Genomic DNA, 14114 nt, shown 5'->3' with positions numbered 1-14114 from the left:
TTTCCTTAAATTTTTATCAAGTTGATTGGTTTGGTTGACTTTGGTTTCTCTCTACTTAATAGTGTTAGTTATGTCTATTTGTTTTCCATTGAATCATTGTATTAATTTTACCATAATATCCTTTTTAAAAGTTATGTTTGAAAAACATAAATAGCACACCTTTTCCATGTTGATTTTCGATTTTCGCTACGAATCATGCAAAAAGACGCAGTTCACATTGTTCTATTTAACATTTTCACAGTTAATTCAACCCCAATCTATTTTGATGTATTGTCGGTCCGTAGCGTATGAAAGTGCCATTTGTTTTACATGATTCAAAACTTCGAGATTTTTGACAATTGTCAAAAATAATGCCAAAAGTTTTTTTTTTGACATGATGGTTGAAACAAGAAAAAACAGTCAATTTTTAAAAACTTTCCAATCCTGCCTAATTGTGATATTTTTTTTTTTAAAGTGCTAGAAAATATTTTTTGAGTGCTTGAAAAGTGCTTAAAAGATGCTTATTTTTTGTTGAATAATTTGGCTAAGCACCCTGTTTAATTAGTTCAAGACCAGCCTATATTAGTAGGGTTTCAATTCATTAGTTTTTTCAGTTTTACAAAAATAATAAATTAGCTAAATTGCTAGTACCTTTAGACATTGTTTTACATTCTAGAAAACCCACTTTTGGTGGCCGACTTCCTCCGGGTCATGAATTTCATGGACATTGTTCAGCCCTGCTAATTTTGGACATTGTTTTATAAAGAAATTTTCTTAAGTCTACTATAATAGATGGTGCAATTTTTACTGTTCTGCTCTATCTAGTTCTAAAACAGAAAAGTTTCTTTTAGACTGCATAAATCATGTATCAACAGATTAGTTTTTGTCGCAAAAGTCAGAACTCTAGGAATTTATTTTTTGTTATAAATCTTGGTTGATCTAAAATTGTTAATCTTAAGTTTATAAAGATTGCTTCTTAAGACTGATCTAATAAATTCAGCCACATAAAACTAGCTTAAATAATTCTTGAAAATTAAATTAGCTCTTTTACCATTGTTTTTAGTGCGATGAAATCTTGTCGGGAGCATGAAGATCTGGGTCCTCTTTCAAGACCAAGGAGTGCATCTAACAGTGAAAATTCCAGACCTATTGCAACTAGAAGACCAGTTGCTGTAGTTAGTCCACAAACTATATCTTATGGAGGTATCAGAGATCGTTGTGATAGTATGCCCTCAAGATCTCGCACTATTAGTGAAGGACAGCAAGTCAATAACAGGTATTTTCATACTTAAAATACAATCGAACTTCAATTTGACGGCTCCTAAGCATCAAAAGATTACTAGCATACATACTAGATTGATGTTACCCTATAACTGTGGCCTATAAACCCCGCATTCAATTCAACCCTATTACTCTTATGACAATAAATCAAAATTTGAACTGATAGAAAACTACAATTAAACAGGAAAAAAATATATTGATTTTTCTTTCGTAATATTGTATCATTATTTCTGATAGAAAAAAAACAAAGGTGTTTTATTTTCTCAATCTCTTTTTTAGATGCTAATAATTTTGAGTAATTCTACTCCTAGCTGAATGCTTATACATTCAAAACTACTTGAAAAGGGTTCCCAATAATTCGAAGTCTTGGATTTTTCAATAGACATCTGGACCTGTGAATATCAGATAACTGGCTTTATTAATCATTTGAGAGTGATATATTTGCATGATAAAATATTCTAAATAAGCAATAGTTTAGTTTTTTCCTTTTCTTCCTTTTCTACTAGATGCTATTTTATAAAGTGAATTTTCTTAGTTTAAGTTTGTTTTGAAAACTAATTTTTTCTCTAATGTTCTAGTTATGTTGACTGTTTTTGCATATGTGTATAAAATTTTATTGGTCCTTTTATTTTTATCAATGATAAAGCAAATCTGTTTTTAAATATTTGATTATGTTGAAATGAAAAAGCATTTTTAGGAATGTGCTCTTCAACCAAACTTTGAGAGTCATTCCATAAATTGCAATTCGATTTTGGAATAGTATTTTCTCAATCATTTTATTTTGTTAACCTATGGGCATCATACAGGCGTACCACTTTTCTATGAATTCTGCTAAATTCCTCCTGTATTCTATCATAAGACTTAACAGTTCTAAAACTCCATAAATTGTTATGTTGAACTTGGGGACCATCTTCAAACTGTACATAAGTGATTGAAGTTATCTATTCTAATCCATTACTTTCAGAATTATTTATATTTTTAAATATTGCGATGAGAAAAGATTGATAAATTTTCCTATCATAAAATTTTCCTATCATACTATAATTAAGGGTCTTATAATTATTTACTATTTTAAAGAAAATCAATTTTATATGGTACAGCTGAGTTGCTTCAAAAATTTGCATTTTCTTTGTAAATTTATTTAAATGCTTTTAAATTCACGATTACTGTAGTCACAAATAAAGAGTTGTAAACAAATTATTTGAAAAAATAATGTTTGGTAGCATTCAAGTCTAAAGAAACATTTTAGTTAAAAATATTAAGTAATGGTAAAATTATGAAACCAAATTACAATTTTTAACCAAGTAATAAATAGTTAAATTATTTTTTGGAAATGGTTTGGGTTCAATTAGTAATGTTATCTTGAAACATAACGAAAAGTTATGTAACTTACCGTAAATAATGTAACTAATTGTAAGTGAAATTATTTTAAATAATTGCTTAAAAAAAAGTATTTTTAATATAATATATACTTTGTATAATCTGGCATTTCGTCTGAAAATTAATAATTTTAATTTTGGTTAAATTTGTAATTAATATTTAATTTATGGTTTGGAAAATAGGTTTCTAAAATTTTATGCTGCTATGCAAAGTTCTTTTCTTCCAAAACTGTTGTAGCATATATTAATCCTATCTTAATGGATGAAGCAATAAATTTCATCTCTCTATCCTTGTAATTTTTTAACCTAAATCGAAAGACAAAAATCTTCTGAGACTAATCTAGGAAATTAATCCACATTTGATTTACATTTCGAGATAAAGTTCCTGCTGATTGATTAATTTCTGCCATAACCTGTTGTGAACCTGGTGGTTGTAGAAGTTTAGACTCCTCAAGTAGTTGACCAATAGCATGCTGTTCACATTGTGAATAAAGTGGCTTAACTTCTTGGACTAATTAGTACAGATTAATCTGAACTTGGATGAGCTTTAAGCTGACAATGAGGATCGAATTCTGTCTTTCTTTCAAGCTCACGCCTTTAACCACTATGTCATTGTGGCTCAGTTGTTTTTAATGTCTGTAGGGGTAAATATGTTTAGGAATAGATTAGTCATTTGCCAGGATTTGAACCTGGAATTGAATAATAAATCTTAAATTTCATTTGATTAAAGTATTAACAAAGTTTAAACTCAATTTTAATTATGGCACTGAAATAAATCAGATTATCGTTATTTTTGACAGAAATGTTTTCAAATGCTTTATTTAAGAATCAAGTTTATATTATTTTTAAAAACAAACGTTACTCTTGCTTAATCTAATTTCATTAATATTGTACAGTTTTACAACATTTTTGAAATAGCCTGAAAGATAAATAAGTAACTTGCAGTAGATGGAATAAAATAAATTACAGTAATCTACGAAACTGGAAGTGATATACTCAAAAAAAAAAAAAAATACTGTTTAAAATTACGATTTTTTTTTTTTTTTTTTAAGAGCAGTCACAATGACTTTTACATGCCTTTTTGAGGTAATTAGACTCACAATTGCTTCAATAATGTCAAATATTTACTAAGTATTTTTGACACAAGACACATCTAATTGCTTGGCCTTAGTCTCTTACAAGAACAAGGTGATAATTACTGGTTTATATTATCTATCAATGAATTATCATTTGATATTAAATTAAAATCTATAAATTTTTTGTATTTTGTTGCATATTTTCATATTTACTTTTATTTTTAAATTTATTATACTAGTTCTTCTTCTCATTGGCACGACAGCCCAGGATGGGCCATGGCCTTCTCAACAAGCCTATGCCAAGACATTCTTCCCTTAGCCAAGGTTCTCCAGTTAATTATCTTTAAAATTTGTAGGTCCTTTTCAAGGCAGTCTAAAAATCTTAGGTTTGGTCGTCCTCTTTTTCTTGTACCTGTTGGCCTGGCACAGAAAACTTTTTTGGTTGTCCTGCTATCCTCCATTCTTATAATGTGGCCTGCCCTTTTAATCCTTTGAATTTTGATAAATTTAATGACATCAGGTTCTTTATATGCTTTGTAGAGTTCCGTATTTGATCTTCTAAACCAGGTACCGTTTTTACTTATTCCACCAAAAATGCTTCACAGTATTTTTCTCTCAAAACTAGCTATCATATTTTCATCTCCGCGATTGTCCAGGTCTCACATGCGTATGTAAGCACTGATCGTATAAGATTATTATACTAGTTAGCAGAGATTAAATTGTTTATGCCCAATCTGTAGTATTAAATAAAATGTTTATTTTTTTATTCTTTGTACTTTTTTTAATTTTGATCATTTTATTCTATTTTTCAGAGGAATTTATTCACATCAATTTGTGTATGATTCATTGAGGCCACATAATAGTAGTTATTCCAGAACGGTGTCCTGCTCACCTCCTGGTAACCATAACCCTCTAAGGTAGAGAATCTTTAGCATTTATTCATTATAAATTTATTTAACATTGCAATAGTGTTGAAAATTTCTTTAAATATAGTAAATATAGTTTAGATATAGTGGAAGATATCAATTTAAGACTACAAAAAGAAAATTACTACATGCTTTTATACAAAACAATTTTGTCGTATGGGCTTAACGATACCTTCCAACATACACAGATTAACTTTAATAACTCCTCAACTTACTCATTTTTCCTTATTAAAGCTAAGCGTACAAATCGAGGTAAATGAGATCAAGAAGTAGTAAAAACTCTCTTAATAGTAACAAAGTAAATTTAAATGTTATTTCTTATATGGAAAGAGATTTTAATGAACATTATAATATTAAACCAATGAAAGACTTTGTTTTCTCCCTTAAGAATAATGATTATTAGAGTCAAAATCTTATTAACTTTTCTTTTATTAATTTACACTTCAAAATTCTTTGTTTCGATCTTGTAAAAACTGAAATGAGTAAAATTTCCTCAAATAAAAAAATTCATTAAATATTATTTTTCCTGAAAAATTAATCTTGCTTCGTAATCATGATGATAATATTAATTTTAATTTTTTGGATTTAGGTATTAAAAAAAGAAGAAATATCTGCTTTTTTGATTTATACAATAAAAGAAATTATTTTAATTTTGATATGAATAAAGTAATTACTTTGATTTCTAATGTTTCTAAAAAGAATCTATTTAAATACCATTTTTAGTCAAATGAATAGAATTAAAGGAATATGTAGTAATGTTTATTTATCCAAAAAAACAAATAGTGAAATCAAAACTCTTTCAAAATTTGATTTAAAAAAACATTGGATACCCAACTAAAGTAATTAAATTCTATATAAAGTCATTAAGTTAATTGTATGTTATTATCAATAAATTGATTAACAACTTGTTTGTTGATTTATATTTTTTCACGTGCAAATCCAATTTGGACAAATCTGTGCAAAATGAACAAGTCATAGTCTCTCTCTCTTTCTTTTTTAAATTTGTATAATTAAATATCAACCTTATTAATTGTAAACTTCTTTAAATTATCCAGTATACATATCCAGTATAATATAACCTTGCGTTCATCCATTTTCGTGCCGTTCCTTGGTAGCTAAAAAGTCAAACCCGCTTCAGTACTCCAGTAAGAACGTACCATAAAACAAAATCCCTCTATTTACGCTTTTAGCTCAATTTGCACTTCAGTTTTCATATTTTGTAATCTGGCAATATTATTAGGAAAATTTTTTAGCATTTTTGAAAGTTTCCCGTACATATAAGTTCATTTGAATTCACTACTTGCTTTATAAATTTTGCTATTTTTGAATTGTTTATTGAAAACATTAGTTAATAGTTAAATGAAATAGTTTAATTCTATAAAATACTTAAGAATAGTTTGATTAATTTCAATTAAGGGCTTATAATATTAAAAAAAAAAAGAAAAAAAAAAGGTTTAAACCAACAAAAGAAAAGTTTTTTTTTTTTTTTCAACCCTGATTTCTAGTTATAAGTTGGTATTTACATTATTTTTTTTCTTACATTATAATGTTTGTTTTTGTTTAGAAAATGAGTTGGTTTGTGTTATAAGAAAAACAAGCTATCATAACAAAAATAACTAAATTTTATTAATAATTTTTTAATCATGTTTTATTTATATTTTCTAGCCCCAGCTCAAATGATAGTGCTGGTAGTTCTCTTTCTATTGATGAGTTTGATGCTGGTCAACAAACAGATTTTGCTCATGGGTGAGTATTAATTTCTCTTGATTCATAAATCTATTTTTCGCTTCACAAATTTAACGCAAACAATTTTAAATCTTAGACGTTATATCCATTGTCATCCTACTGATGGAGCACTTCATACTGAACCTCCCATCAAAGAAGAGCAACTGGATGATTATGTGCCTATGTCTGTAGGCAAGTATATGTTTAGTTTCCATTATTTAATACAAATAAACTGTTTATAAACTTAGTGTAAATAAGTTCTCTCATATTAAATTTATTTTTACATAAAAGTTTATACTTTTTTTAACCTACTTCATCTAATTATCTTACCGAGTTTTTGTGATGCTAAGGATTTCCTTCACCTGTTGTTTTTTCTGCAGCAAAAATAGTTTTCTTTCTTGTTGTATGATGAGAAATTTTTGTATAAGCTAGTCCAAATATGTAACTCATAGTCAGTTAAGGCACTTTTCTTATCGTACTACCAGCGTTTGAAATCTGCGCTCATATAACTCTGGAGTCTGAGATCAAATTTTCCACAAACACTCTTTACAAAATCTTCAATAATTACAGATGCGACCTACTTTTGTCCTAACCATGCACATTATGTTCATTTTCAAATGTTTTCTTTTTTTAACCGTTCCCTTTTTCATAATGTTTCCTTCATATACTTTATTTATCTGGCTATGAATTTCAGTGATTTTTAAGGTAAGAAAACTGATGACAGCACAGTTCACATTAGGTACGATTTTTCTATTAGCAGGCATTTTCAATCATCACAAGCATGTAAACATAACCATTGAATTCTTCCACAGGTAGGCCTATGTGTAGTCCACAGGTATCTCAAAATACATGGTTTAAAAGGCCACCAAATTTCAAAGTGGTACTTTCAGGACATGCCTTTATTCATTCTATTTATTCTATTTTGCTTTTTGTTTAAAAAAGAAAGAAATAGAAATGTTAGTGAAATTTGAAGTTATTGCTAAATGTTCAATATTGTTTTTATGATTTATTTAAAGTTTTTTTTTTATAGTTGGGGATTTGAGTGTAACTGTTAAATCTCAATTTTTTGATTTTAAAATTTTAATAAACAGTTAATTTATTGAATGCGTAATTAAAATATTTGCAAAAAGTATTCTTATCAAAAAGTAATGATTCTTTTTTTTTTTTTTTGTGTGCAAAAATAAACTTTTGAATCTTTTTTATTTGCAGGAAGTTGTAGTAGTACTACTGATGGTTATTTATCAATGGCTCCTATATCTTCATCTGTTCCAACTAGTATGTCTTTACATTTAAACACTTCTGATGCCATTTCATATCCAAGTTCCTTGCCTTCGATAACTCAACCTAATGACTATATGGAGATGAAGTCCCCTACTGGTAGAGTACAATTTATTTTAATCTTTTTAATTTACTCAAATTATGTATAATATTTATCATGTAAAGTAGTTGGAGTATTCATAGTAGTTAGTAGTTCAATCATGAAATATAACTTCATTTTATTATTTTTTTAATATTAAGGTTTACATTTTATATGAACACAATGTAGTTTTTAACTATGAAAATATTTTATTTAAAATAACTTTTAACTGCAGAGTTATAAAAACAATTTAGATGACTAACTTTTACGAAGATATTTGGCAGTGCTATCTTTTTATGATTTTGTAATAGCAAAGATTTTTTTCATTTATCCTGTTTTTCACTTTTATTATTAGAGCCTAGATTTTAATGACCTAAAAAATTCTCTTAAAGGACTAATTAATGTAATATGACTAATTATTTGGGTTATAACACCAATATTTGTCCTGGTTGAATGAGCTTTGATTTAGTTTATAACAATTTATGTCATGAGTATTCTTTTTTACTATTTATATTATATTAAATATTGCCTTAAGTTTTGCACAAAAGTACCTCATAATGTATTAGAAATAATATATTAGAAATTATTGAAAATTTCTAACAAAGTAGATTTATTCGAAAATATTTTATAATTCGAAATATTTTAGAAATTTATGTTTAATTGAAAAGTTTGTGTATTAGTATTAAACCCTTAGAACTAAATGGTTAAATAATTTAATTATTAGAATATTAATTAATAAGAATTATTAGTAATTATTTTTAATTTGAAAGTTTCTAAGAAATAATGCTTCATTACATTATATTTAGGGAATGAACATCTTTAGTAGTTTTTGAAAATGAAACTGTTAAAATATCTCTTGAAAATTTTTTAAAACATTTCTAGGTTTGAAACTTATGAAAACAATAGTAAGACAGGTGCCAGTAATAGGTGCATATAAGGAATTTCTTTTTAAAGTTACATTTTATTAATAGTTATAGATATAGTATTTAAATATTTTTAAAGAATATATTAATCTGTCTACAGAATTACTAATTACAACTAGTTTCAGAGCTGTTGATCAAGAATATTAACAATATCCCTTGATTGTGAAATATGCAGCGAATTATGAAAAAATGAAGGTTAAATTTTTATTATTTAAATTGACCTATACAATTATTTAACAGTAACTAATAAAGAAATAGTTCAAATATAAAATAAATAAAATTTTGTATAATACTGGAAAATGCAATTCTTTTAGTCTGAAACTTTTTAAAAAGTAACTATTTTTATATTTGTTTTAATTTTATACAGAATTTTTAAATAATTTATTTTAAATTGTAATTTATGTAATAATTATTTTCCTAAATATCTTACTAATCACTTATATGTTGATAAATTGTGTGTACTTATATTGTTTTCAGTTTACTAAATATTTTATTTAAAGAATTATCTAAAACAAATATTGCTTGCTGAAATATTAATTTAAAAAATTAAAAATTATTGAAAAATTATCTAAATTTTTGAAATGGTTAAATTTTTATTGCAATTTTTTTAATGAAATATAATTTTTCGTAATTTTATATATTAGTTTTGTTTTCAATTAAATTTCTTTAAAAAAAAACTTTTATTTCAAATTAAAATAACTAGTTTTTCTTTCTAAATTTGTAATATTAGTGAATACTAAGCAAAATACTGTAAAGTTATCAAAATGTGAAGGGGGAAAAACAATCTTAAATATAACATTTATGTTTGGAAACTTACTAGTTTTGTTTTTAAAATAAAACTTGTAAGTCTTTAGATAATTTTCAGTGGGTTAGGGTCCCTTTGCCATCAAGCTAACCATGGGAGGCTCTCATGGTCTTCCTCTCCATGTAACGCAAATGCGGATTAGTTCCATCAGAAAGTCCTCCATGAAGGCAAAATATCTCCCAATACTTGATCCAAGAGTTCCCTTGTCTTCTGAATTGGGTTCAAAATTACAAGGCTGAGGAGTTAAAAATTAGTAGTCATAAGCTCAAAAATTGGGTCGGCTGTTCAACAACTGTCATAAAATAAAAACAATTCGGGAAAAAAAATCAAAAATTATTTACATTTTTATATCAGAATCTTCTTAAACATTAGACAAAAATATTTACAAAATTTCATATTTTTCATCCATAAGTTTTTGTGTAATACCTATATTATATAAAATGCTAATACGTATGTATCAATAAAACCGATGATATTTCTTTTCTCGCGTTGGCAACATTTTTCTTTTTAATTGATAGGATTCGACGCGCAAGAGCACACAGTGAGCATCATGTGGCTAATCTATATTATATGAAACGCTAATACGTTTTAATTAATAGGCTTCGTCGTGCAAGAGCACGTAGTGAGTATCATATGTCTAATCGGGTGAATTCTCACCGAATTATCAAAAGCATTCTCACAAAATGATCTTCATCGAAGCCGATGCTTTACATCCGGCGTTCAGTACTATTTCATATTGTTTTACAACACATGGTTTTAGCCCTCTGGTGGGAAAGACTTTAAAAGAAAACTTACAACAGTTGCTTTTCTCAACAACTGAAATTTAGAATGGTGTGATTAAGAAAAATATGCGAACTGTTTCCAATTTCAACTTAATATTGAAATGCACAGGTTTAGAATTTTCTACATTGAAAAGTTTTCGGAACTTCAGTGTTCAAAAAAGTATACAAAAGCTAGACGTTAAGAACATATCCAATGAGCGAGCAAAGCAAGCATTGGATTGCGAAGCAATCAGAAATGAACTGCGAAAGCAGTTCCAGGGATTGGCGAGCGCCAGCGAGCAGGAGGCGAAGCCTCCTAGTAAGAAATAATTCTTTGAATGAGTAGTTTTCCTTTTTCTTTTTTTTATTATTTTTTTTCATTTATTTATAGAGGGAAAAAAACTTTAAAAAAATACTTTCAATGTCTTGCTAACTTTTAAATTAAATTTTCAGAAGGCTATATAAATATGAGTCCTCTAAGTATTGCTGCTACTTCCAATGAACTTAACACCAGTAAATTGTCTTCCTCAATGGACATTGTGAATAATGATTCCAGTCAAGTCAATGATGGATATATTCCTATGGCTCCGATTCGTGATCATTGTTCTTCAATTTCTTCAACGTCAACAACTCATGATGGTTATTTAGACATGGCCCCATTATCTTCATCTTTGCCAAAAACATTCTCTGGTGAGATACATTGAAATTTTTTAAATCATTTATTGTTGTTATAAAATCTGTGTAAGAATTATTTAGCTTCCACCTTGCTTTATTAGTGTCATGTGTACACTGCTGAGTAATAAAAATCAGTGCATCAAAAGAAATAAAACATTTCATTTTATTGATCTTTTTTCAATTAAATTTATGTCTCTCAATTTTAATAGATATTTCAGGTCACTACTGTTTTTTGGCTGTTTAGACCAATTTTCTCATATTTTAAAAAATTTCATAAATTAGAGACATTTATTAAAAGCAAAGTGCATTTTTTCATGTTTGTATGTACCATGTAAAAATTGAAGCATTTATTAGGTTTTCCTACCTAATGTTTAGTGAAGATAGTGCCTGAACCAGTATAATTTATTTCTTTTTCATTATTATAAATTTTATCCTTCCAAATTTCGCCTTAGCTTTCTGATAAACGATGAAAATTCAAATTCAAGAAATAAACTTCATTTGGATTAGTTCTCTTTACGCCAGGTGGCACATGCAGTGGTGGAACGCCACAATTTTGGCGTTCCACCACTTCCCTTGTACTCCACCAACTCAGCTAACCCAAGATGTCTCTTTTTTGTGGCTTTCTGAGTTTCTATGACTAGCTCACATATAACAGTTACATATATTTTGAGATAAATATATTAATTATAAAAATGGCTTTGTTTCATTTTTTCCTACTTTAAATTTTAGCTAGATATTATTAGAATTCTGAAATATTATTTCATAAATTACCAAAGTTCTTTATTCATATTCATAAATATAATTATCAATAATTATTTATAATTATTCCTAAATTTCAAATGTTATCAATAGATATTCATAAATTTCAAAAATAGTTTTTTGAAATTTATGAATTATTTCTATGTAATGTGTTTTAGTTTTCATAGTTTGAGAAGCATAATTTATTTTTTTATTGTACATAAACAGCAATTTTATGATAATTTGATAGTAAGGAAAACATTAGACATGACTACTCTTTCAATTGTCTGAAGATTGTGAAACATACTTTTTTTTGAATTATACCTGAAAATTGTGAATTGATGAGTATCATATGCTTGTGAAAATAATGAAGATATTCTTGAAGATTTTGAAAGCATGGTCTATGATATCTATTCAAACATTGTTATTGTTCTTTCTAATGCCACTTGCTGATATGAATTTAAGGCCGAGGGTGCGTTTCTTGTTTTTCAGTAGTGCCATATTTGGCGAAGGATGCGACTTCAGCCCTTTTATAAAGCGGGCCCATACGTACGTGCAGTCATTCATCCACAGATTTACTTGAGATCGACAGTGACCCAACAGATTTAACGTGCACCAGTCACCATTACTACGGGAGTCTTCGGCCAGTGGATATTGAACTCAAGACCTCTTGGACATGGGCCCAACGCCCTACCAACTAGGCTAACCCGGCCTAATTAAACTTTTGAAGACCGTCTTCATATTCTCTCATAATCATGCTACTGTGGAATGGAGCTTTTCTGTTTTTAAGCAAATTATGGCTAATACAAGGTCAAGGATTAGTTTAAGCACATTAGTAGGTCTGAGAGTTATTAAAGATTTGTTTAAATAAAAGGCAGCTTGTGAAGTTACTCAAGATGCAGTATTACGACGAAACACGCAGCAATAAAAAGTGCAACAAGGGACGTATGGGGAAATTAGATGTTCCCAGAAAAACAAATTTCAACCTAAACATAGTCTATTTTCAAAAAATAATTAACTAAACAAGAATTTTGAAGATTATTGTTGGAGAAAAATCTGAGATTATAATGGAACTCTATGAGTTACATAGAAGCTTTTATTGAGGTTGGTGACAATCGAAGCATTACAATATGAATTACTGCATATTAAAATCAAACATTGTACGTAATAAAAATATCTTTGAGCTTCAAATAAAATGTTAATAAATATAATGTACATAATCCAGTTTTTCTATTATTTAATTTGGATTTTCTTTGTTAAATTAACTATTATAAGTCTGCTGTATCATCTTTGATTTACTTTTTTCTAGTGATTTCTAATCATAGCACTAGTATGTCATCTCGTAAGGACAGTAACTCAAAACTTTCAGACACACCAGTGTCAACTCCGAGCAGCACAAATTTGGAGGATTTCCCTCTTGATAAGGTATCTTTCTTGCATTATTTTTTAACTGTATTAATCAGAGTATATACCATTAAATTCGTTGATTGCTTTTAAGGAGATTTTGAGATGTATATTGTCTAAGGGCAAAAACCATTGATTACACAGGTTTGCAATGAAAAACTGATCATAAAATCTGTAGTGTTTTTATTTTATTTATTTTGTTTTATTTATTTTTTGGGGTGGAAAGCTCATTTCTAGAAAATCATGAAAACATCTTATGTGCAACAACAACAAAAATGAACCACCCTGAATAATTTGTGATCTAATGATCGGATCTTGATGTTTTGGGACTCAATTCAAATATGCTAATTAATAATGGCAGAAGATATTTTAAGAAGATATTCAGTCAAATTGTTCCTTAAAAAACTAGTTTTAAGTATGGGACTTTTTTGAAATTGAATTTCTCAGGAACTATTCAACCGATTTTGGCTCCAATTTTGTTTTCTGCTATGTAAAATTATCTTAAAAAATTGTGAAAAAATTGTATACCTTACAATTCAAAATTTTTTGGAACCATTATTAAATAAAGTATTAAAAACTATTAAATATTTACTAAAAGTTAACTTTTGCTTGGAGTTAGTTATCTTTGGAGGAACAGATTTTATAATTGTGTGCAAAAAATTTTAAATTCCCTTAAAAAGTTCTTGAGATGCAGCAAAATATGCCAAAAATTAAATTAACATTGAGGGGTCCAAACTTTGGAATGCTCTCCTGACCAAACTATTGGAACCTTATTTCCCAAAATACAACTGCCACCTGTATTTTGGGGGTCAGAAATCCGTATCCGTTGAAATGTTTATTCAGAGAAAGTGCATTTTTGTATCTTTATATGCAGTCAGTATTTTGTAACTTAAAATATTGTCTGCACTTATTAATTAGCATATTTGAAGTCACTCACTTGAACCATTAAGGTTGAGTCCTAGAACGTCAAGATCCGATCAATAAATCAAAAGTTATTCAGAGTGGTCCTTTTTTTTGCACTCTATACATTATCACAAATCTCATGTAAATCATTATCTTAAATTTCAATCTTTTTTTTTTTATAT

At 27.8% G+C, this 14114-nt stretch overlaps 1 protein-coding gene across 4 annotated transcripts in view; it reads left to right on the top strand.

Annotated features, from left to right (window-relative positions):
* The window catches only part of LOC107446916 (uncharacterized), a 42756-nt gene that overhangs the window by 11715 nt on the left and 16927 nt on the right, over positions 1–14114 (top strand). For all 4 annotated transcript variants that reach the window (XM_087150271.1, XM_043039196.3, XM_087150272.1 and 1 more), the window contains exons 6-12: positions 1043–1255; positions 4528–4632; positions 6307–6387; positions 6464–6558; positions 7576–7743; positions 10666–10902; positions 12935–13050. In XM_087150271.1, coding sequence (XP_087006397.1) covers positions 1043–1255; positions 4528–4632; positions 6307–6387; positions 6464–6558; positions 7576–7743; positions 10666–10902; positions 12935–13050 — 1015 coding nt within the window. The remainder of the gene's footprint in view (positions 1–1042; positions 1256–4527; positions 4633–6306; positions 6388–6463; positions 6559–7575; positions 7744–10665; positions 10903–12934; positions 13051–14114) is intronic.

The sequence above is a fragment of the Parasteatoda tepidariorum genome, chromosome 8, assembly GCF_982258835.1.
Source record: "Parasteatoda tepidariorum strain Cologne lab strain chromosome 8, Ptep-v5.0, whole genome shotgun sequence".
Taxonomy (NCBI): Eukaryota; Metazoa; Arthropoda; class Arachnida; order Araneae; family Theridiidae; genus Parasteatoda; species Parasteatoda tepidariorum.
Note: the sequence above shows the minus strand (reverse complement) of the source record. Positions and strands in the feature narration are given on the sequence as shown.